This window comes from Hemibagrus wyckioides, linkage group LG22 (genome assembly GCF_019097595.1).
Source record: "Hemibagrus wyckioides isolate EC202008001 linkage group LG22, SWU_Hwy_1.0, whole genome shotgun sequence".
Taxonomy (NCBI): domain Eukaryota; kingdom Metazoa; phylum Chordata; class Actinopteri; order Siluriformes; family Bagridae; genus Hemibagrus; species Hemibagrus wyckioides.
Window position 1 is genome coordinate 13,376,553 of NC_080731.1, and position 24,375 is coordinate 13,400,927.

At 38.1% G+C, this 24,375-nt stretch overlaps 1 protein-coding gene across 1 annotated transcript in view; it reads right to left on the bottom strand.

Moving 5' to 3' along the window:
* Nucleotides 1-508: 508 nt before the first annotated feature.
* pappab (pregnancy-associated plasma protein A, pappalysin 1b) overlaps nt 509-24,375 on the bottom strand; it is a 59,635-nt gene continuing 35,768 nt past the window's right edge. Inside the window, exons 11-22 of the mRNA XM_058375604.1 lie at nt 22,248-22,358; nt 20,501-20,636; nt 20,120-20,333; nt 19,712-19,880; nt 14,557-14,740; nt 13,933-14,140; nt 13,208-13,376; nt 12,771-12,918; nt 12,459-12,574; nt 9,792-9,863; nt 8,681-8,779; nt 509-6,292 (exon numbers count right to left, since the gene is read on the bottom strand). Coding sequence (XP_058231587.1) covers nt 6,188-6,292; nt 8,681-8,779; nt 9,792-9,863; nt 12,459-12,574; nt 12,771-12,918; nt 13,208-13,376; nt 13,933-14,140; nt 14,557-14,740; nt 19,712-19,880; nt 20,120-20,333; nt 20,501-20,636; nt 22,248-22,358 — 1,731 coding nt within the window. The 3' untranslated portion in view covers nt 509-6,187. The remainder of the gene's footprint in view (nt 6,293-8,680; nt 8,780-9,791; nt 9,864-12,458; nt 12,575-12,770; nt 12,919-13,207; nt 13,377-13,932; nt 14,141-14,556; nt 14,741-19,711; nt 19,881-20,119; nt 20,334-20,500; nt 20,637-22,247; nt 22,359-24,375) is intronic.

Sequence of the window (24,375 nt, forward strand, 5' to 3'; positions counted from 1 at the left end):
CTTTTCATTGCATTTTACTTTCCTTATGGTGTTTTTAATAAATTAACTTAAACTGCTTACCTTTTTAAACTACCTAATCCACTACCATTGCATATGTCCTGATGTAAAACAGAGGTAACATACTGTACAAGCACATGACCCCCTTCACCCCTTTCCTGACACACTGAAAAAGCATTACTATTTTCCTCATTGTTTGCACATCATACCTTTTTATTTCCCACCCCCCACCAAAGGTACCGTAGAATTGCCCTGAGGCATCGTTAAGTCATCGTTAAGTCACCTCTCATATACGGACAAACACTGATACTACTAATTCACTGCTGATAGTGTGCTAGTGCAAATCAGAATGTAATGCAGGGGATACCTCAGTAACAAGCCTTCCCTTTCAAAGGCTGAGGAAAAATTACTTGGTATAATAACTTGAAAATAAATCATAAACATTTACATGAAATATGTTTAATTGCATGTAGAAAAAAACTCACATATGACACACATTCTAATGGTTGTAATGGGGAGATGATTGTATAATTAAGCACAAACTTACCATTTATGTTTTCTGAACTGGTGTTTATTGTCTAAATAATACATGTCAAGAAAAATAATGTTGATGGCCATAAAATTTTGTGGAAAAAAAGAGTTTGTGAAAGAATATAGTACAGAAGATGCTTGACATAAACCATGAATGACACAGCAATATGATCCATACTGAAAACTGACAATTGACAGTAGTAAGTTGATTGCTAAGAAAAAAAAACAGAATGGTGCCCAAACCAGTGTACTGAATGTGTAATGAGATAAGTTCATAAAGTTTAACCAGTGTTTCCAGAGACCAGTGCTAATGAAGAGGAGAGGTACAATTCTTTTCACATTACAACCTGTATAAGCACTCTTTTCTTTTACAATAGAAATCAAAATGATTTCTCTGTAGAATACATGATTATATTATGAGAAACAGAAGAAAATAAAACATATCATATATAGATTTTTGACATTATTTGAAACAATTTTTGACCTTAAAACTTTAAAGCTTTTTTAAAGTCATATTTCTCAGACTTTGTAAGAATACTTTATTTTTTATTTGGAATTAAATTGTGTTAATTAAATTGAACTATGATATTAAATAAACAGTAGGCATCTAGATTTAAATGGGGGACTTTCCATCCAACTTGATTAGACAATATACTTTTTTCAGCAATTTTTATTTGCTCATGTTTTTAAGGGACCAAAAGTATAGCCTAATTAAAATGATCATGTATTAAATTGGCACTTGGTTTCAGGCAAAGCACCAAGGGCAATCACCCCAAGAACAAGCAGGACAGCTGCAGTAAAGACCTGGCACCATCAGGGGAAAAAACAGCATCTGGTGATGTCTATGGTTTCCAGACCAGATAATCCCTACACCATTCACCTTTACATAGCCTTAAATTACATCTGAAAATCTGCACTCTGAGCTGCTTTTCATTCTTAACTTCACCGCCATTATACTGTGGTAGACAGCTAGAATATATAATACATTATATATAATATAAATAATGTAATCTGGAAAAAGACTATGACAAATTACTTGTTGGATGTTGGATGAATCTGTACAAAAATGCTAAAAATGAATGGACAATGCTGTGGTTTGCTCACGGGGGCAACGACACAAGAGCTTGTCTATACACAGTCATATAGCAGCAGTTAAGCTGCCTTCAGCCTTCTGCTGCTTTACTCAGATGTTCAACAATTTACATTTAACCACATAAACACCTTTAGTCCTTGATCTTTTCAAAGTGGACATCTGCATGCACAAACAGGACATAAATGTTCCCTAGGCATTTCCCCCAAATTTAATATAATGAATTTAAAACAGGTTGATATACCAATAAAGCAATGGGGAGCTTTTCCCATCTGACATTTCCATTAACATTTTACCTAAATACGAAAAAAACATTTATTAGGAAATGGGTCATTTTACAGTTTGTTTGAAAGATATAACCTGTAGCTTTTAATTGAAAAAAAAATGATAAACTGACAGAGAGAGTAAGAGAGGAGGGGAAAAACTCACAAAGTTTTAATGACACCAAATGATGTTTACATCAGAGACATACAAAAATAACTTAGATGAACACTGTGTAAATATAAATAAAACACCCACATTCTTAATAAATAATTATATTATATACAACATTGTATATTGCTAAGTGACTTAAATAACTAAAATACTGAATAAGTAAGCAGCAAATATTCCAAGCATGAGGTACAGCAAAAGGATCCTGTTGACTTTACAGTAGAATGTGTTTTATCTTTCGACATTTACACCAGGCTTCACTTGTTTCAATGTAAGTTTTCATGGCTTAAAATAAAAAAAATAAAAAAAAAGGATTTACACATCCTTTTTTGCAGAAAATAAAGCAGGCATTTACTGCGAAAGTATAGAAGTGGGTCGTTCTGTAGTGAAACTGGTTGTGATACTGTTTCGTGAAATTATATGTGTACTGGCATTTGTCCTAGGCACTCTCTCCAAGTGATATACATATATAAAGCAGCAGTATTTTTGTATTTATTATTACATACAATCGCATACAATCTAACACTGAGGATAAAGACTTATCACATGGCACACTGATAAATTGAAAACAGACCTAAGTTTGAATGCTAAACAAAAAGCTCACTACTCTACTGTCCTACCTGCATGGTCTTTTCACTCTATTTGTTGCCATGCGTTTTCTATTGGTGCTGGGGTTGTTCTAATGGATAGCCATGTAGAGTGTATTCTGAGGTTATTTGGATTTCCTTTATGAACTCTGTATTGTAATTCTTTCCTACCATTATAATTAGGAAATAACATTTATCAAAAAAAAAGGGACAAAGTAAAAAAAAAGGTTTCAGTATGTTATGATGGACTACACTAAGAATATTAGTTCATGTAATAATTACACTTTATCTCTCTGACCATAGCAGCTTTTGTATTTTAAACATATATTTTTTGCTATATATATATTTTTTTTATCATTGACAAACAACTTTACAAAAACAAGTGCAGTAAATGAGGTCAATGATAAAAATACAGATTTTTAAGGATACAGTTTAAGAATGCACCACCAAATCCAAAGACATTGTAAAATAATCTACATACTATGTCTATTTATCTATTTATCCCAAGACCCTCTATCCTATTTACTCCTGTTATCTCAGTTGCTTCCAAATAATTCCATGAACAAACATACTTGCTGAGATCACATGTTGAACTGACACAGCCAGTCTCTGCTGAATGTGCAGTCTTGCATTTACGCAGCTATGTATTAACATCTTCTGCTGTTCCCGCATTATCAGTAACAGATGCACAAGAGGAAGCCACGGTGTGAGAGTGTGGGGCAGGGTTCATGGACACTGTGCAAGATAAATGTCTCTATGCCATTCTGCAGCTGGATGAGTTCATATTGTGACTGTTGACCTTGCATGGATGGAAAGTGCACAAGGGGCTACAAGATATTACTGACTGGAATGCAGCTATAGACTAGTCCACTCCATTTTCTGAGGATACATGCAATCTCTTGAAAAGGATGAAATTAAAACCTGACTCACTTTATGTTAGTAATGCACAGGGGGAGGAATACTATGATTAAAATATTTATAACTGTGAGTTGCAACCCACCTGCTGTTTAGATTTCATGCCTACACATGAACTGTAAAGTCTATGAGTTTGCTGCTGCCAGTACTGCAAGAATGATCAACAATGACAATATAATTTATTCTTGTTTTTCCTAATTTGCAGTAGCCAAATGATAATTATTCATAAAACCTGAAATTAGTTTTAAGGTGTGATGCTAACAGTGGAACAAAGACAGTTCAATGACTAGGTTGTACATGTGCAAAGAACCAACTGTAATAATCTTATACAAACTGGTACTGTGTTTTGTAGACAATGAGTCACTTTGAAATATTAGACATGCCTTAGTGCCTTAAAAATTCTGGCTATTTTGAAGGAAAATGCACTTTTTGTTGTACTGTATTTGTCATTAACCTTTAGTCCCAAATCAAGGGTCCCTGGTTTGCTCCTTAGCTCCATGTCTGTGTGGGTTTCCTCTGGGTTTTCCTGTCTCCTCCCACAAAAATATGCTAGTAGGTGGATACAGTAAATATCCCCTGGGAAAGAGTGTGTGAGTGAGTGTGACATAGTGCCCTGGAATAGACAGATGTCTCATTCAGGGAATAATCATTTTACATGCCCAGTTGGCATGAGAAACGATCCAAATACACTGCAACCCTGACCAGGATAAAGAGGTTAATGAAGATGAATGAATGAAAGAATGAATGAATGAATGCTACCAAGCCCCCGCCCCGCAAAAGTTACTGTAGACATGATAGAGCAATTTGATTTGATTATCTGATTCTGAAACCCAGCAGTTCATTTTAAGTAGGTTTTGTTTATTGTAACCCTATATGTCTACTACTGTGGCCATTTAGCATGGACGTTTTACATTAATGGCAAGAAAACAGTACTATACATTCCTTCACTGGTTACATACTTAATACTGATTAGTTCATTGTTCATGCTTCTGGGGCATCTGCATGATATTCTTTTTGTTTTACTGATCTATTGTGATACATTTTAGTGTCTGTTAAAGCTTACCTCAGAAAGGCTATGCTAATCAGGGTGGGATGATGACTATTCATGTCATTATTTGAACTGGCTGGTTTTATTGAAATGGCTTTACTGGAACTGGACATTAATGGCTCATGGCTCAGTCAAATAAAGTTCAAATAAGCTGCAACCATAATGTAAAAAAAGGATTTACATGAGGCACATAACTAAATGCAAAAGCACTCACATAGTTAGTACTGATAATTTGCATCTCAGCACAAAACAGTCAGCAGGTCACATATCAGCATGTCTCTCTGACAAGTTCTTCATGCAAGTTTTAATTTGGTTACAGTTTTGTATATTATGCTTGCTATGGCAGTACCGGATTTGTGTAAGTATGATTATTGTTAAGACAAATGGTTTGCTGAAGAAATTGTTAGAAGGCCAAATATCTAAATATAGTCCAGAAGTCTTGTATGTAATTCCTGCAGACTGATAAATACAGTAAGTATCTAAACATGTGTCAGTGTTGTATAGGCTTTCTAAAATACTTTTTAAATCTATATAGCTGCATTATGGCAGGAGGTAAGATGGAGAACAAACTGTATACACACTCTGAAGAGATATCTGCCTGCTTGGCTCAAGCAGAAAATCTAGCAACAACAGCCGCGCTTTCTGTCTTTATCTCCCCTTTTATCCCTTCTCCTCTTATTCTTGATCCCTTGCTCTCAGTTACACACATCTGTAGGGCTGTATTTTATTGAATGAATGTCTCTTCTGAGAGAGGTATTCATTCAATAAAATAAAAACAAAAAAAGCTGATACTTTTCAGATTCAGGTGTGCATATTTCTTGATGATTTGCAGTTTTATTTTGCTGATTTATTGCCTACCTCATCATCCTCCAATCCATCATGGACAGACACCTCATGTTTCCTATGTTTCACGCAGCTCAGTGGTGCATTTGGCTCTTCAAGAATATTTGTCAAAATGCCTCGGAAGGGCTTTTTGCTTTTCCTATGCTATACCAGACCATTTGTTGTTAAACACATCAGTGGGAAACTAAAGGACATGGGTGGGAGCATTTTTATGAATAGCTGAAGTGATTTCTCTGAAGTATCAGCTTAGGAATTTCCAAGACTGCTAGCTTTTTTAGTCTTTCCTTTTCTGCTTTTTGTTGGTCTTATTAAGAATGAATGGTTTCTATTAAAATAAGAAACAAAACAATCAGAGCATGAAAAGGTTTTCTCTGTGTTGCTTTCTAATCACTTTGCTGCAGTTGTGCCTTACAAATAATGACTCGGGAATACAAAGCAATAAAACTGTCAAGTTTGGGCTTGCGTCCAGCTTCTACTGATGACGTCTCTGTTTATTTTTTGTTGAGCTGGTTCCTAAAACACTCCACTTTTTCGTCCATAATTGAACCCTATTTAGGATTATATATTTTAATGTGTTGTTGCTTGTTGAGCGGCATACCATAGTGGGCAACGGCTCATCGGCAGGCAGGTCAGGGTACAGCATGAGTGGAATGGCCCTCTAGTAAGCAGCATGGAGAGAGAAAGGTTTTTTGTTTTATTGTTTTTCCCCTGTTGGGTACCAGGAGGACCTCCAGTGGCCCGGCCTCAGCCCAGAGTACGGTGTCGAATCCCTTTATTGTTCTCCTGTGCATTGGGGTCTCGACATGCACAGTCTTCTAGGGTGTCACAAGACGTGGGGAATGGAATCACCTGGAAAAGAGCCATCCATTTCATCAGCACAACCAGTAAAGGCCTCAGTCTGTGCTATAAACAAACCTGCATGAACCCAACTTCCAATAGTATAGTAAAACATTTTTAAGGTCAGCCATTTAAAACTCTCTTTTTCCGTTTAAAGCCCCCAAAACTGCACGTCGTGCACAATGCTTTCACAATGAAAACCCAAACCCAAAGCTCTTGTGTCACATTGTGTGTAAACAGCACAATAGTACATTGTTTGCAGCACTGTTCTGTATGTCAGTATGCACTCAGCTAAGGGACATACCTGCCAAAGTGGACATAGCAGGCAGCATCAGGACAGAGTCTCAGGGTGGAAGAAAAAAAGAAAAAAGACAACAACACATGTGTACGGGAGCAGAGGAACAAGGGCTCTCTTGTAAAGGGAGCAGTGGAGGGAGGAACGGCCTCACTTTGCCCCGAGAAACACCCAGGGTTTCCCTCTCAGTGTTCACATACACTATGAGGGATTTTCCCAAGTATAAATCTGGCCTGTTCATTCTGGCCCACAAGCTCTAGAGCTGACAACTTTCTGCCATCATCATACGCCTTACTATAGTTCTCAATTCATTGCGTGTGTGTGTGTGTGTGTGCCTGTGCAAATGTGCAAAAATGTTTTTATTGCCCTCAAGCATCTTAACAATTGTTTAAAAAAAAAAAAAAAAAAAACACAGCTCAGAAGACCAAAAGCCATTATGCACGCTCTCTGAGCTGCACGTTTGTTTTGGAGACGTAATTATCACAACCTTGGCTAATAGCAGAAAGACTATCCAAAGACACGTCTGTGAATAATTTAACTGCACCTATAGTAAAAAAAAAAAAAAAGAAAAGAAAAAAGACTAAACTGAAAAGAATAGGCAGCTTTTCTTCTCAATGATATAAATATCTAACATTGTTCATAAACATCTATAAATGCATTTCAACTGATTCTAACAAGCATGGACACCCATCAACAATGCAATCACAGTGAGACATGGGCTTGCAATAACCAGAGAGGTCCAAAAAACCCTTCACTCACTCTTCCAAATCTAAAAGCCACTAGATGTTCTTACAACAACTAACCTTATCCATATTGACGTCACTTGGTCTATCAGAAGCCCAGAAGATATGCTTATTGTTGATAGTCTTCTTGGGAATATTGTGAACCAACAGGCATTTTTTTTGTCTTTTAGTCATAACATTGGTGGAATAAATAACAGTTCTACAGAAAAACACTTGAGATCAATTAAAAGTCAAGTTTCCCAAAGTATGTCTAAAATCACAGAGAATCATATAATCTTTCTATAAGATTAGTGTTTTCCCCCAATTTCAACATTAATCTAGTCATAAATTACACCAGTCATTTCATTCTTAAATAATTGCTTCATTCCTGAATTGCTATAAATATTTCAGATTAGCTTTGAGATTAAGCATTAACATTTTGGCCAGCTCACACACAGGAATAACGTTGAAAAATGTTGTTCTATTTGCCACTGTAATACGTCTTGCCTCCCCCAACAAAATATGTATATATTACTTGAAGCAAAGTCACTCCGTCCACTGTTTTCTCATGTCCAGAATGGCAGACCAAATTATTTGACAGCAAGGACTCATCATGACCTGGCCTTACTCAAGTCCCACAGAACCATTAGGATGCTTTGTGTCACTGTTGCTTTTCTGTCTGCACTGAACCACTCAGACCAGGTTTTCCCAATTGCTCATATGTCCTGTGAGAGTAATTATGCCCTACTGATGGTGCATTTGGGAGGAAAAGACCTTGGCTTACATCAGGCTTAGAGAATAGTGACATGATATATGCTGTGACATTGTGGGAGACTGTATTAAAACATATGCAGTCTCTAAAAAAAGAACAATGCAACTGGCATATGATTCTTTAAGACATCTGAAATGAATGCTAGCATAGACCTACTAACTTCTTGAGCTCAACAATGCCTTTAAAAAAAAAGTGAAAGCAGTAACAAAAGTTTACATGTTTCAGTCACTCAAGATCTCAAGAGGTCACTTTTCCATTGTTAAAAGGAGGAGAATAAATATATATAACAGGGAAAACCCAAACGTTTTTTTGTAGTAAGCAACATTAAATATATGGTCTACAAAATGAAACACATTCCTGGCTGGTGTTACGTCTAATGAACATTCATATGGAAACATGTAGGTACGTACTTGTGGAAAACTATATATATTATATGTGGTGCTCAATAAACATTAAGGAGTCAGAGAGCTCTTCCCATGGTCATGTGAACCCAAACATCACTTCCACAGCTCTATTTTTTTTTCCTGACCTACTGCTGTAATAACAAACAATAACCAGACAGAAATTGTGAAAAGCAATTCATTTTTAAACCAAACACAACATAAACTTACCGTCTTAGTTTTGACAGTAGAATGACAGCAGTCTCCACCATCATAGTTACAGAACGCTCGGTTGTTGATGGCATCACAGTAATTATCGCCTATGAAAGGCTAGAAAGAAGAGAGAGAGAAAAAAATATATATTTGCTCAGTAAATGAAATACAATGCATACACAAGTCTTCATAATGATCCTAAACATATGGCATGCAGCCAGAATAAATCTATCCTCTGAAATTACACAGAGAGAGATAGAGAGTGAGAGAGAAGCATTCACACATATACATCCACACCATGCAAAAATAGACAGAGTCTGTTGCAATTATGTTACCCTGGAAAAACTGAGTTAGTATTCCTGCATCTGTAGAGGCCTCTCTTAATTGGGAAACTAAAGCACTATTAAACTTATATGTGTCTCCCTTGAGAGTTACTACATATTTCCATCCTGACAGGCTCCAAAGGTAGCTCTGTACACCTGTGACCTTTTTCAAGTTTGAAATCATCTCCCCGACATGACCCGACTCTTTCCAGGGGACTGCTAATTAATTATCCTGTGGATAAAAGTGGGTCAGAATGTGGCTGGTTCAAAAGACTCTCGTGTGGGCACAAATAAAAACCGGTGATGGGTGAGCTGCCATCACTGAAGCATTACTGTACTGCCTTATTAAAGATGATTTGTTGAAAGTCTTCTTAAATAATGGTTTTCAGTGGGATCAGGATGCACTCATTGTACAACATTTAAAGTACAGCCAATAGTATTTTCCAATACCATAACGTAAGGGGTTTAGGAGAGGAAAATGTTGACTGTTGTTAGTTCCCACAGTTATTACAGTTGGTAGGGTAAAGATGATTTAGCCTCCTCATTTAGCAGCCAATTCTATTTTAAATGAAAGGCTTTAAAAGATTTTAGGATTCTTTAGAGACAAATCACCTGTCTAAACAAAACACAGGAGGTCATGTTTGTAGATTCAATCCTCCCGCACAAACACCCCCAACCCCCCCCCCCCCCCCCATCACGAAAGCAAATAATGGTACTGTTGTTATGGATAAACGTTATGTGATTTAGATGGATGAGAATGACCCAAGAACAAATGTCCTAATAATAGCATACAAGACACATCTTACCTCACAACCCTTTATGCAATGGAGAATCTCTGGGCTTGGATACCACTTCAGTACAACTGTACATACAATACTCTGCAAAAGAGACGCAAATATTTAATTTCTATTCCTTTTTGAAACTCCTTGACTTCAATCCTCTTTCTACTAACTGCATAACCTTCCTATTTAGTGTCAGGAAATATAGTAGTAGTATAATAGTTCTAGTATTTAGTAGCATAGTAGTTTATGATACTGAATAATATGATTTAAATTTAATAAATGTATAAGCTGAGTTTAGAAGATTCCAACCCAAGCATGTGATAGAGGAAACAAAAAACCTGCACCAAAAACTCCACAGTTTTATCTCAGCTTGCAAAATACAGAAAGTAAAGAATTGCGCTCGTTGCATGTAAGACTTTAGAGTTTGCTGTGGTAGGGGAGCCATTAAATGTAAGGAGCACTAGCTGGCTGAGGCTCCTGAGTTAGCACAGGTAGGATGTTTAGAGAGGCAAAATGACACGCTCTGGGGGAACTCCAGAAGCCATGAAGAGTGGAAAAGGCTAAACATAAATATAACTTTTCCAAGAAAGTAGGCATTTGCCCACTATTCCGGCGTGGCTTAGGGTGGTGAGGCTTGGCCTGGGCAATCCTGACACAAACACTCACGCACTCACACAAGCACACACACACACACACACACCATTCAGTGTCACACAGAGGACCCAGGCAGCATGTTTACTCAGGCCTAATTTAAACCGTCTGCTCCTGAAACTGTGTTTGTTTTTACAGTTTCTCTAAAGGTCTGGGTTGGACAAGCACTACCTGCTTCCTTTTAAATAGACTTTTATACTATCCCTATCAGAGGGCTGTTCTTCTTTTTCCCACTTTTGCCAAGACATTCCATTGATCCATTAAGATTTTCCAAGAGAGACTTCTCACATTAAGTGTGATTTTTTTAAGGATACAAATGGTGCAAAGACTCTCCAATTCATCACATGAGTCCATCAACATATTGACCTTTCACAGGGCCATATCAGGTCAGAGTGAGAAAGCAGCACCATTCACAGACTCATGCATACTCTGATGCTTCAGATGCCACTGCTTAGTTCGACATGGTGGGTCATTCACCAAGTAAATGGAAAACGGCTTCTTTAAACATCCTCTACAACCATTTGGAGGTGGAGAAAAAAAAACCAAAGAAAAAGTCAGACGTCCCCTCAACTTCTGAGAGGAATGACATCACCCCAAAACACCATTCAATCCACCAGGAATCAGTCAATGCCATCATAAATCATCAAGATAGATATTCCTCATCTCTTTCTCAAGCCCCCAACCTCTTCAGGGCCTCAAGCTGTTTATTCATGGTGTCAAATAACTTTGCATTCATGGCTATTGAAATTGCGTGAAATCTTTCATTCACCACAAAAACACAGGACAGGCCTTGATTTTGTTTGCCATTTTTTAAATCTAAACAATGAGTCATTTAATAAAGCTAAAATGATTTTTAAGGGCTAGACTTATGGTCTTCTACCATTAGCAGTACAAGCAATGAGAAGTTTTCACAGACAGAACTGAGCGAGTGGCAGAGACAGATAGGAGAGAAATGATCATAGTGCTAAAGGAAGGACAACCACCTACACTCAAGAGCACCTTCATAAAGTGAATGCTTTTCATTTGTAAGACCAATGGTTTGAAAGCCCTTATGGTTCAAGGGCAGTTAGGAGTGATGTCATGGTTAACGTCAAGCCTGCGTCTCTTCTCCAGAGTGGTGGTCAGACAGCTGTAATGGGAAATTCATTCTCAGGGCAATAATAGCTGGTCTTTCCAGTCATCCACCACACAAAGGTGTTCCAGGCCAGAGAAAAAAGGAACAAAGATATGCATCCTTGCTGTCTGAAAGCTCATGTCTGTGTCTGAAACATCTTTTATGACAGAAGTTTTCTGACTAGGTCAGACTCTGACTCTGCCTTGTAAAAATATTACACTGTATGTCACTGCTAAAGCAACAAAACATATTATGGGTTTATAGAAAACAACCAGCCAGCAGTTATGTGTTAGAAAGTGAAAAACCATTTTTTTATCTTTATTTTTTGCCATACTTCTCTAACAATTTCTTTACCATTTTTTCAAACATATAGAAAAGGGCAAAGTGAAAAGGTTGTGTGTGTGTGTGTGTGTGTGGTCCAGCCACACTGTTCTCTTTTCTGCCTGATAAACAACATGACAGATGGAATTTTGGCACTAAGAGAAGAAAGCATTTATCATCTCTACCTTACTGGTAAAATAATTAATTTACTTTCGTTCCTTGTCATAATATGGTCATGGATCAAAGCAGGCTTTTTGACTGCTATATATTTAAGGACTTACAGATGTTTATTTTGACCACCTTTGGTGTTTCCATTGTTTATATTGCCCTTTTATAGATTATATTGAGTGATTTTGGATTAGTTACATCATGGCCGATTGTTAAACAACTGCCATACATACTTAAATATAGCTAACATAAGTTGTAGACCTATTTAAGTATTCTGCTTTTAGCATGATTGCATTATGAACATTTAACAAACTCCCTGAGACGTCTAGTGAAAAGGATACATATAGAAACATGACAAATACAAAGTAGACAGTCTCTTTCAGCATATTATTAACGATGATTAGGAAAATAATATGTCACCAGTTTTTTGAATGCACCTTAACTTTGGGTGGGTTTCTCCAGTGGTCTTTCATTAAGGCATCCACAGTCATGTTCCTGGGGAGGAGCACCACACTGCTACCAGCATCTCTGCACGTCACCTCACATTGCTTTCCTATTACACACAGAGGTCTGTGATGAAAACATTTTAAAAAGCATCTAAAATTTTGCAAGCATTTATAAGTTAAATCAGTTCTGTATCAATGCAATGATCAAGCTGTTTCAGATGCAGTTTGTTTAATCACGATCTATTTTAAATAAATCAACTAAATGGTTATGACTGCAGGTGGACTGTGTGCATTTGTACAAACCAATGTCATGCCCCCTGCTGCAGGTAAGATTGATATCCGGACTCAGGTTTTGAGGGAGGGAGCACTGGCCTTTAAGCTGGGGACAGAGTTGGAAAGAGCCAGTCCAGTTCCCATCCTTTCTACAGCGGATCACAGTGGTGGAGGTTGTCTGGAGGAAAAGGCACGCACATACCCATTAAAGCATATGTTTATCCAATCCAAGATCAGACAACTCATGGTTTTTAGCACTTTAAACTATGGATATAAATATAACAACCAACACTCATACACTGTGAAGACCAGTTGTCTCTAGTGGGATGTTCTTTATTAACACATGAAATGAGAAGGTTAATGAGAGCAAGAGGTGGCTTCAAGAAATCTAGGTGCACCGATTGTAAGTGAGCTTCAGACCAAGTCAAGTCTGAGAGGCGGCAGGTCTCTTTGCAGTGTTCTCTCACCATGCGATTAGCCTCGGGACAGCTCAGCCAGCACTCACTATTGAACTGAAAGCCATTAGTACACTGGTAGCTGCCATAGAAGACCGGTGGTGGTGGCTCGCACGTCACTGGCACGCACATGCCCAGTTGCCAGGTACCATTCTCTGTGCACTGTCGTGTGAACGACCGTCTGAAGACAAATAAACAAATGAATGAGTAAAGCCCAACTTACACCAAAACATGGTAAACAGATCACACAGAGCCACACACAAGCACTATTCAATATGACCACAGTCACCCAGGATCCCACCTCTAGCAAAAAATTATACATTTTACAATTAAAATCAGTGTTGAATCTGGCAATTCTAAATATCTCAGAGGCAAGTGAAATTGCATCAGAAATTTTAGTGCTGATCCTGTTCCAATGTGCAAATGAACACAATGCAAAAACCAGGGAGCATGTAGCATTGGGAGAGTTTCATTAATTATCTTCTTGTTTTTTTTTTTCTGAATTTCTTGATGAGAAAGAAGGTGAATGTAAGTTGGTGCCTTTTTCTTTTGTTTAATAACATTTTTTATGACATCCAAAATATATTATTTAACTCTAACCCTAACCCAAGGTAAATACTTGATAACAGCATAGTGATAATTCCAATCAGTAATCAGTATTTAAAATGTGTACATTAATGCAATCACACTGTAAATATAACAGTCAGTTGGTGTCTTCAGAGCTAGAAGTCACTCGCCTTTTGGGGTTGTCAGCACTAGGCACATGGTAGCCTGGCTTGCACTTGTACTTGCAGAAAGAGCCGATTTTGAGACCACTGGCATTGCAGCGTTTGGTTTGCAGAATGGCATTGGGGATGGAAGGAGGCATGGGACAGCGCAGCTCACACATAGCCTCTGGGAAGGACCACATGCCATCTTCCATACATGTCAGCACGTTATTGCTGCCTGTAAGAAATCATACTTTTCAGCTTGTTCATAGTCTGAAAATCAGTGAACTGGGTGGTGAAATTCCAACAAAATTCCTCTTCCCTAAACATTTAAACTACAGTCTAGCTCCCACTTAATGAAACAAACTTGCATATCATTATTATGGTTTCCCTACAATATGAGGACTAAATCAGTTTATATAGTCATAAAAACCTGACATTTTGCATTTTAAACTGTTAGCCTATGTGTCAAATAAACTATGCTGGTATACACAACAATACTGTAAATACAGGATCAGTATTTAAAAATGACATTCAGTCAATAAGTAAGTTCAAGTTTTTCATGTTGTTTGTGGTTGAGTCAGCGTAGAGATTTTTATAGTTGACCTACTAAAGCCAGTGGTATTCTCAGTGGATGCACGGTGCTGAACCCACCTAACAGCTGTGCTGGGTGCATACACTGGAAAGTGCACTTCTTGCCATAGGTGGTGCCCTCAGTGAAACTGAAGTTGGCCAGGTGCACATGGTATTTGTCTGGGCGTCCACAGTCCACTGGTTCACATGACACCTGTTTGTTCCACTTCCCATCAGCGCAAGTGAGGGTGGCCATAGTGTCCGACTAAAGAACGAGAGTTAACATATCAGCTTTTCCTTCTATCTGAGTATGATAGCATCAGTTACAGTAGCTTTAAGTTTACAATATGACAATAATATCCAAAAATAGAAAGAACCCTCCCCTTCCTCAATAAAAAAAGTTATTGTGTCTGTGATGGATCTCTTAATGAGTTTGAGCAGGGGCAGCGGTTATTGCAAAGGCGGCCACCGATAATAAATGGCTTGTGTACAGCGTATAAAGCTGTCAGGAGCAAAGGCGGCGGGAGTCAGGGGTCATTTCGCCTGTTTGAATAAGTCATTTCAGGAGTGTGGAATGCCTGTAAAGACATTAGCAGAACCTCATCAGTGCTGTTAGAAGAGCTGGGCCAGCCAGATTGTCTTTCTCTTTTTTTCTGACCAAACACCACCATTGTCTTCTCTCCCCCAATGGAACCACAGTGGCAAGCATGCAACAGAAACCATCCAACAAATGTCAGTTCACTGGTTGTGAAATGGTTCAGCAACATTCCTGCCAAACGCAGGGTCAACAGCAAGAAGTGGTCTGCTTTGACGGGAAATCATTCGGCCTCAAAACCTTTCTTGCAATGAGAAGAGTAGTGACCCTCATGTGTTGTGAAATGCAGTGTTTATCGGATCATTGCAAATTCATAGTTTACATATCTTTACAAAAGTAAATATAAGAGAAATAAGTTTTGCATACCAAACGAAAGATTATACAGTATAAATTATACTGTTGTGTTGAATTTTTTAGCTGTTCACTCAATAGGCTGCATAATGCTGCTTGTAAATGTAACACATTTAAACCATTAAACCAACAAAACTATTGTGAGCTTCCAGCATCTTAAAATGCGCTCTATGGGTTGTCCTGTTTGGTGTTCTAGCAAGCAATAGGCACAAAAACAAATTTGATCATACTCAGAATGTTGTAAATTGTCTGTGTGTACACACAAGGTATACACAAGGTCTCTCTCTTTTAGTGAAAAACAGAATAAAACATGATTCTCTTACACAGATCTCTTAATTTGTTTTTGACAAGAGCCAAAAGACTGGTCATAAAAAAAAGAGATGTCAGAGATGTTTGTTGAAGCAGATTCTGTGAAGCCAAACAGTTTTTGCTGGCAAGGCATAGATTATTGTGGCAAATGTTCTTTTGCTCACATCCACAAAACTAAACACAGAAGGGAACTGCATTTTTTGTTGTGTTTTGACCCCAGTCTCTCTCTTTTCTCTCTCCCTTTTCCCTCTCAAATGGCAGATTTAAGGCAGTCTGGAATGCAGCACAACCATGGAATCCAATGCTTATCTAATGTTCTGTACCCTCTCAGGAAATATACCAGCACCTAAAACTAAACAAAACAGCAGGAAACAGTTGAAATGCAATCCAGATCCAGCTCCAAAACTCGCCCTCTTTTTTGCTTTTTCCTCTTTTCAGCCAAGGGCTCTTATTGAAAACAGCACAGTGGCGAGACAGTGCAAGCTTTTCCATATTTCAGGTGAATATTATAAGCAATTCTGTTCTTTTGTTGTCCTTAAGTTTGTTCTTTTCTATTCAGACTATAGTGTCATAACAGAATGATGATCAAAAATTGACTTGAGTTGATGAAAATGATGTAGTAGAAGGACTCCATTGCTCTGATCTAGGTGTCGAGTTATATAGAGGAAGCATCACTGTCCTTCTATAAAACCACCCTAAGGAGAAAGAAGTACATAAAACAGGCGTCAGAGGATCCCCTCTGCAGTCCCCTTCAAACCCCAGTTACAACTTTCTATCTTGTTTCAAAAGCAAGCCCCACACTGTATCAACAGCCATTAAAGAAACAAGCCAAGCTGTAGGGGGTGTCAGGAGCCTGGCCTGAGGAGAGAGGGACCAAGACAAAAACAGTCATCATCGAAAACACACACACACACACACACACACACACACAAACATACACAATGAGGGGGCTGTTTAAATACCAAACATCATTTTGCAAAGCATACAAGCACAATACACACAGTGACACACCGAATGACACACACAAGTACACAAACACAATGTTCTAGATTTAGAAATCGTTGCTCAACAGGCTGTCACTGGCTGCCTCCTCCTCCTCCTCCTCCTCCTCCTCCTCCTTCCCTCACAAAGCGAGGAATGGCAACTGGCAACATATCTAGGTTGGGAAGCGACGTGGAGTGGAGCAGGGGTGTCTGCGTGCAAGGAGTTTCCTTCTTTTAAAAATTTACAGCTTCTGATTCCTCCTCCACTGAGAATTTAACTACCACTGACTACTGTGCCTAATTCAACACAGATGCCCCTGTTGCCTGTTAGAATTTCTTTGGCACCCCACCCCAAGATTTTTTCTCTCTTTGGACACACACACACACACACACATGTGGGTCTTACTTATGAGGGCATTCCAGTGACAATTATTAATATAGCTAATTAAAGCACCTAAACTTAATCCTAACCTTAATGTAAGCCAGTGGTCCCACAAGGTTAAAAATGTCAGATATTCCTTTTCTTGTGATGACATTTGATCACCACCTATATACAAGAACATGTCCACACATACACACACACACACACACACACAGTCGGGGAAAAAAAGAAAAGCAAGAGAAGGAAACTAATCCTTAAATTCTCCATTTGCCTTTCTGAAATGTTGTTGTTTGTCTAATGGTGATTTTCAGGACATGTTCTGTTTTCAATAACACCCTGGCAAAAACAAGTGGTGTGCCGCCAGGATACGGAGGCCACAAATGACACTGCCCTCGTTGTGATGTGGCACCCTGCCGCCACCAGTGCAACCAGAACAAAAATCATTCAGCTCCAAAGCTACTTTCTCGTCACGCAGACACTGTGTAGAGCTAACAATGTTTGGTGCTGCTGTTTCTACGTATGACTTTTTTTTCTTTTTCTTTTTTTTTTTTGGAACATTCTGAGGTCCATTATAGCATTAATGGTGAAATGACTAATTTCTCACTGACTGGGGCTTTTAGAAGCAGACTTTAGTGCTCTCTGGAGACAGCAGATAAGCAGTAATTGCTGTGCTGGGATCAGCACTTTCCCTTTCAGTGCAAGCCCATGGGCACCCTCATACCATCATCCATCAGGCCATCTCTCTCTCTCTCTCTCTCTCTCTCTCTCTCTCTGTTTCCTGGCAGGATTACAGAGTTTCTTCAGGTGAGTTCAATAGCAGGGCATCTGATTAAAACCTGCCATACACTAGCTCTATGTGCGGCAAACAAACATGGTTTCATGTTCGCACGATATTTAGAGAATAGAGTATATTGTGTAGATGTGTTTTCCGTAGTACCATTTTCTTTGTGATTCTGCTGAATTGCCATAACTAGGTGTGATGCAGTAGAGTAACAAATGTTCTGTTAGTACCAGAGATTGTGTCGTTATTTCAAAAGAGGCAACAGACTTAAAGAAAACTCTCTCACCTTACATAACCAGTCCAGACATCTTCCCTGTAAGGGCCCCTGCAACCCCCCGGTTCTGGGCCCCAAATCATAGTGCTGTTATATAAACCAAGGCCTCCCAAAAAGCCGAGAAAATCTGTCTGTTGCCTCTCTCCTCTTTCCTAATGCGTAATAGCTGCTGTACAGAAGCCAAGCCTCTCAGCGGACAGCGGTCTCTGGCAGTAATCAGCCCAAACACCTACATACAGTACTGTCCGTGCATGTGCAAAACATGTTGTGTATGTTTTTACGCTGTTTATATTTTCCTATACAATTAGCATTTTTCTAAATTGTTGTGCATATTTCTTATATTAGTTTTGTAACCAGCACATGGAGAAAAAAATACAGCCTTATATTTGATTACATGATTGCAAATAATTGGTCGTGCAAGGATGGCTTGTTAAGGCTTTGCTGATTTAGCATTATTAGTAACAGAAAGGAATGTTAGACTGTGTTGGGTGGTCAGCCTTGCTGCAAGCTGGACACTCTGCTTGATGTCAAACACATAAAGAAGTCAGGACTTAACTCTGACAATGTCTTTTTTTTCCCCTCTCTGGACCTGCACTGAACCTGAAAATGCATGTACATTAAAAAACCTGGCAACACATCTGCATTCACATTCCAACATGCATGCCCCTGAGTTGTGTGGATCATTTTGCCTGGAAATTTAACAAACTTTTGCTTATGTGTGGCAGAATGCAGCTGATCCTTGGTTCTTGTTATTATGAGACTCTATCTAACAAAGCAAAATATTTCTAGAGCACTATGACCCTGTGTTAGAGAAATCAGCAGGTCCTTCTATGTACACTATGTTGATTGTCAGATATAATTTTGGCTTATATACGAATGCATTGTTTTGAATTTGTGAATGACTTAAAACACAACCTTTTTTCCCAGTCTTCAGATGTTATTTAGAGAAGGCAGTATCTTGCAATTGCACACACAGGGAATATTAAGTTTATACGCTCTTTTAATTGTAAATGATAGCATTTTCTTATAGCAAGAAAAGTGAATAAGCATAACAGGGAGGAACAGTGCATCAGGGAGGAAAGGTAGATGCTGTGAAATGCTGTGCAAACTTAACAATGCCTCTCGCTAATTTTTGGCTTGCCCTGTGTGTTTTTCCTCCCTCTCTCTTCCTTGCACTGTGAATGGAGAACCTTGCTTTTATTTGAGCCACATGGACTGTTCCCATGGTTTCAGACTCCTCAAACAAAGTGGTTTGGGAAGAAAGACATAAACCTGGGGAAAAGCCAACAGCAGCTCAGAGCCCACCGGCCCGAGCGCCAGCGCTGCTCTCTTCTCCGATAGCTTGCTCCATCCAACCCACGAGATCCATAAAACTTTATTGCTACTCACTCCATAAGCGCTTAGTGCATGAAACAAGATTATAGTGGTGTAGGTGTAATATCTTGCATGTTTCTGTCTGTGTATGTGTACATATACAACTGTACATAAGATTATCAAAATGATACGCTTGAATGTTTTGGAAATAAAAGGTAATAAAACATCCTAAAACACAAAGCAGCACCTGAGTTTTGATGATTTCATCATCTCTATGGATTTCGAGGGTGTATCCGCGGTTGCAGGTGACCATACAGCGGACACCATTGAAGTAACCTGGACTGCTGCACTTCATCTCCGCGTTGTGCACCATAGGCTTCTGGCAGTCAATGGCATCACATGAGTAATGAACACAACTGTAAAAGATATGCATTATTATTATTATTATTATTATTATTATTATTATTATTATTAAGAGTTAAGTCAAAATTATGTAATAACTAGCTTACCAAGATTTAGCATTGAACATAAACAGATACAGTGATTTGTACAAATTTCACAAGATCACAAAGTCCAGCTTCACTGGTCTAACCATATGCCTGTGTGTGTGATAAATCAGCGCCGCAGTGATTTTATTTGTAGTTGAAACACTCACCTTTGGCCCATAGGGTTGTAGATCTCATTGCTTTGGCAGCCGCTAATTGTGATGGGGTCGAAATACTGAAAAGAACGCAGACCCACTCCAGAAATGGCCACCAGTGCAGAGCGGAAGCTCACTTCAATAGCCTTGGTCCTGTAGAAAGCCATGCTCAGGTCATGAATCACTGGGATCACTAGAGGGTTGTTTCTGCAACTCAGTCGCCATTCACCTGCAAAAGAATTGACTTTTTATAAATACTTGTCATCATGTCTATTGGCTTATCTGCACATTAATTATGAAGGGTGCAATCAAGTAACAAACCAAAGATTACTGAACTAAACGTGTGATGTAAATAATAAGATAATGTAAGTGCATGATGAATGAAGCCAGACAAACCAAGATTGTGGAGCTGCTCCTTGGTGTCCACCAGCTTGACAGTGACATTGCTCTGCGTCTGATCACCGTAGATGGTCCCATCTGCAGCCAGGTGAATAATGACAGCAGCAGCTACCATGGGGTGGGAATAGTATGCCTAAGAAGAATGTTATATGCTAGTTATATATGCTGTCAAAATATACAGTATCCTGTAGTTATTTTCCTTTATTCATTTCATCTTACTACAGTATTCAATTTTTGTAAAGCATTTTAAAATTAAGAAATGTGCTATATAAATAAAGTTTATAATATCTATTATAAATATGTTCCCCTTGTTTTAACGGTGCCGAACTTTAGTTTGTTATGAATAACGTTTGGGTTTGGATTCTGTAAAATATATATTTATATGAGTTATTTGGACTGAGATAAAACTATTTAGTTTGCTGTTAAATTTAGTTCTTCTTGCCATTCAGCTAAGAGGATGTCAAGTGGTTATGTAAACAGTATGCTGCAATATATTGGTGTAAAGCTGTTAGCAGATTTCAAGAAATCCCACAAAAGTGCACTTGGATGTTTTACAGGGCATGTATGTCATTAATCTGTGAATGTGCACATAACCAACCAGAGGATGGCCAGATGCAGTAAGCACCACAGAAACCATGGTAGTAGGACAGCAGTTTGCAACCATAAAAAAGCAAATATTTGTAATTCTGAAACACGTGCCAGCCCCGGCCCATTATAACATTAACGATCACTGTAAAAATCTTTCATAAAGCAATTCTGGAGGATTTTGGTTAAAGCTTTTGTCAAAACTCATGAATTGACAACAATGTTTTTATTTTATTTTGCAATAATGCTGTTTTTGTAAGAATAAAATTACAATTACTGTACTTATTATTTTTTCTTTCAATTTATGTGGCTCTCTAGACTGAATCTGATTGTTATCTATCTCTAGATCTGTCATCCTCAGTGCAGTGTGTCTACTGTATAGCTTTACAAATGTTCTACACATATTTACAAATTAAGAAAAAAAACTGGGCCACTTTTTTAAGTATATATTTTTCAGTTGAAGTTTTTTTTTTGCAGCAGTCTTAAACTGCATATGTTTTACAATGCAAAATTATTGCTATTTTGTTAGAAAATATTATATCATTTTGGTCAGTGTTATATATAATGCTGTTCTTTTTGTTTAGAAAGACATTGGAATACTTATTTATTTGTTAATGTTGAAATATTATGTGTTCTTTGTCTTTTAAATAATTTGTGAGTTGGAAAACAACTGATATAGCTTTATGATGTATTGAAACCATGATGCATCTAGAACCTAAACTGATTATTGACTATTTTGTTCAATCGACAAGATTTTCGACTGCTAACATGCATTGTTAAAAAGCAAAGTGCGATGTCAGATTGGCAAAACTCTTCACACAGTCAGCGAAAAAGAAGTCTATGCAGGCCAAACTGATGATCGTTTTTCATTGCTTTCACACAAAATACATTCATTGAACACATCTTCCAAAATCCATGAACTCTTTAGTCATTCACACTCCACCAGCTACAAAACACTATATGCTTGCAGCACATTTTTTTCAATGCTAACACACTGCTTTGAAAACTGTTAATGCAGACTGTATGAAGAGTTTTGAAAAAGTGCTTTCGTTATTGATTGATGCTTGTTGGCAATTGAAAGTGTGAGCGTTGCTTGAAATTTGTGGCTATCAGATCTTATTGTAAACATATTTAGTTCATATTCCACTCTACCTCTTACCTTTAACTTGTACTCAGGGTTCCAGCTGTGCCGCTGTGATTCCTCACATGGGAACCAAGCATACTGAGACACCCCAACATCAGACAGGTCAAAAACCTTCGACAGACAGCTCTGAAAGAACAGACACACACTATTAACATTCTGCAGTCTCACATCAGTGTTCACTCCTAGATGTATTAAATATACCAACAGGCTCAATCAGAAAAGTTCAACAGTTTCAACATTACGCCACAGGTCGAAAATAAATTCATTAACCAAAGTAGAACATTTCATTAAAGATGGGAACTGCCAGGTTGCGTTTGCTTTATCAAGATTTAATTTAGACCATTTGGGAATTATAATTAACCAGACACCCAGCAAGGTTTGCCACTACCCGTATTCTGATCAAAACTGGGGCAGAGGGGGTAATGAGACAAACCTCTCTCGCTATGTGCACATTAGGGGTTGCATTTTTCAGATGTCTTTGATAAAGCATAAAGATCTAGACATCCAGTCACAGAAATTTGATCTCTAAAAGAAATTGCTCAAATGCAGGGATAATGTAACCTAAAGTCCCTTAAACACTTGTGGTCTGTTTTAAAGCCAAATATTTCCAAGTTGCATAAACCATACACGTTGGACTCAATAAAGATTAAGCTGATGCCTTAAAAAGAATAACTCAATCTGACTTATTCAATTCATCTGACATTTGCAAGCAGCATGTCAATTACACCAGAAGCTTACAGAAAACCTGGAGATTTGAACCCACTGAACCCAAGTGTGGGGTGACAGCAGTGAGACGCTAGGTGACACTGGAGAGCCGCAAAGTTCCAGAGATTGTAAATGGCACTAATTATGAATAGTGTGTGTGTGTGTGTGTGTGAGTGTAACAGGAGCAGTGGGAACAGTCAGGCTGTCTGCTGTCTCTGCACAATGGATGTCCCCAGTATTTCTGGAGTAGTTTATGGTGGTGAGTTTCTGCCCCATCAGCATTACAGTGACTGTCTGGCCTTTACACTGTGCCTGGTCTTTACGTGCACACAAACACAAACACACATATAAATCCATATGAAACAAAATTCCTAAACTCTCTAAGAATAGTTGGAATCCAAATCAAAACCTGGAAAATACAGAAAAATTCATAACTTCATAATATAACATAGTACACTCTCTGTCCCTCCAGAGCAAGACATACTCATCTAAAATGTGTGAAAGTCCAGCAACATAAAATCCCTTGCTTGCTTTGGTTAAGCACCTATCATGACTGAATGATTACAACAGCTAGCTTTTAATGCTTAGCCATAAAAAAAAGGCTATTTCATTTTTCATGGTACATGCTTGGCATGTTTTTTTTTTTTTTTTAAATGCACTGGTGCTTCACATTAACACTTTTTACTAACGACTTGGATTCTGAACAGATGAGGCATCTGTTTTGAACTGAAAGTAGAGAATAAACACATACTTCTTTGTTCATTCATCTTCAAACATTCCTTTTTCATCACCTTTTTTTAATAAACCATGTCAAAATCTATGAAAGCTTTCTTGATGAGCTGCCATCAGGTAAATTATTTGCATAGATGCATGTGATTGGATAAGCTGCAACAGAACTTTGCTGTAAACTTTGCTGGTCTCGCAATCAGGCGGCTGTCCATCATTTGATTACCTCTGCTTTATAGGAACCCCAAAAAACACTTTATTTGACTATAGACACTCAACAAACCATCTATAGACTGTTAACATAGTGTCAGGTGACTGAACCAAACTATCAACTATTTCTAAACATTAATTAAACTTATGGTTGTTGATCTTATATCCTGCATAGACTAATAACTTTTTTCTTACACATTGGATAGCTCAGGTTATGGCACTTTATGTTTAATTGATTATCAGTAGATATTAACTCATTCCTAGTCATAATTTTACATTACCTTCATTTGGACTTTATTAATACGTTTTATGACATGTTAAAAAAAAAATCAGACATATACAGGCTACTAAAGCTCAACTCCTCAGTGGCTACAGCTTTCGATGTCTCATTTCTACAGGAATTCTACTGGACTGTAAGTCAAAATACTTGAAGTTTTAATTCCATTGTCAAGAATCAATCTAAAAGCAAGCAAAATGCCCCTTTGTTGAAATGTACTGTTGC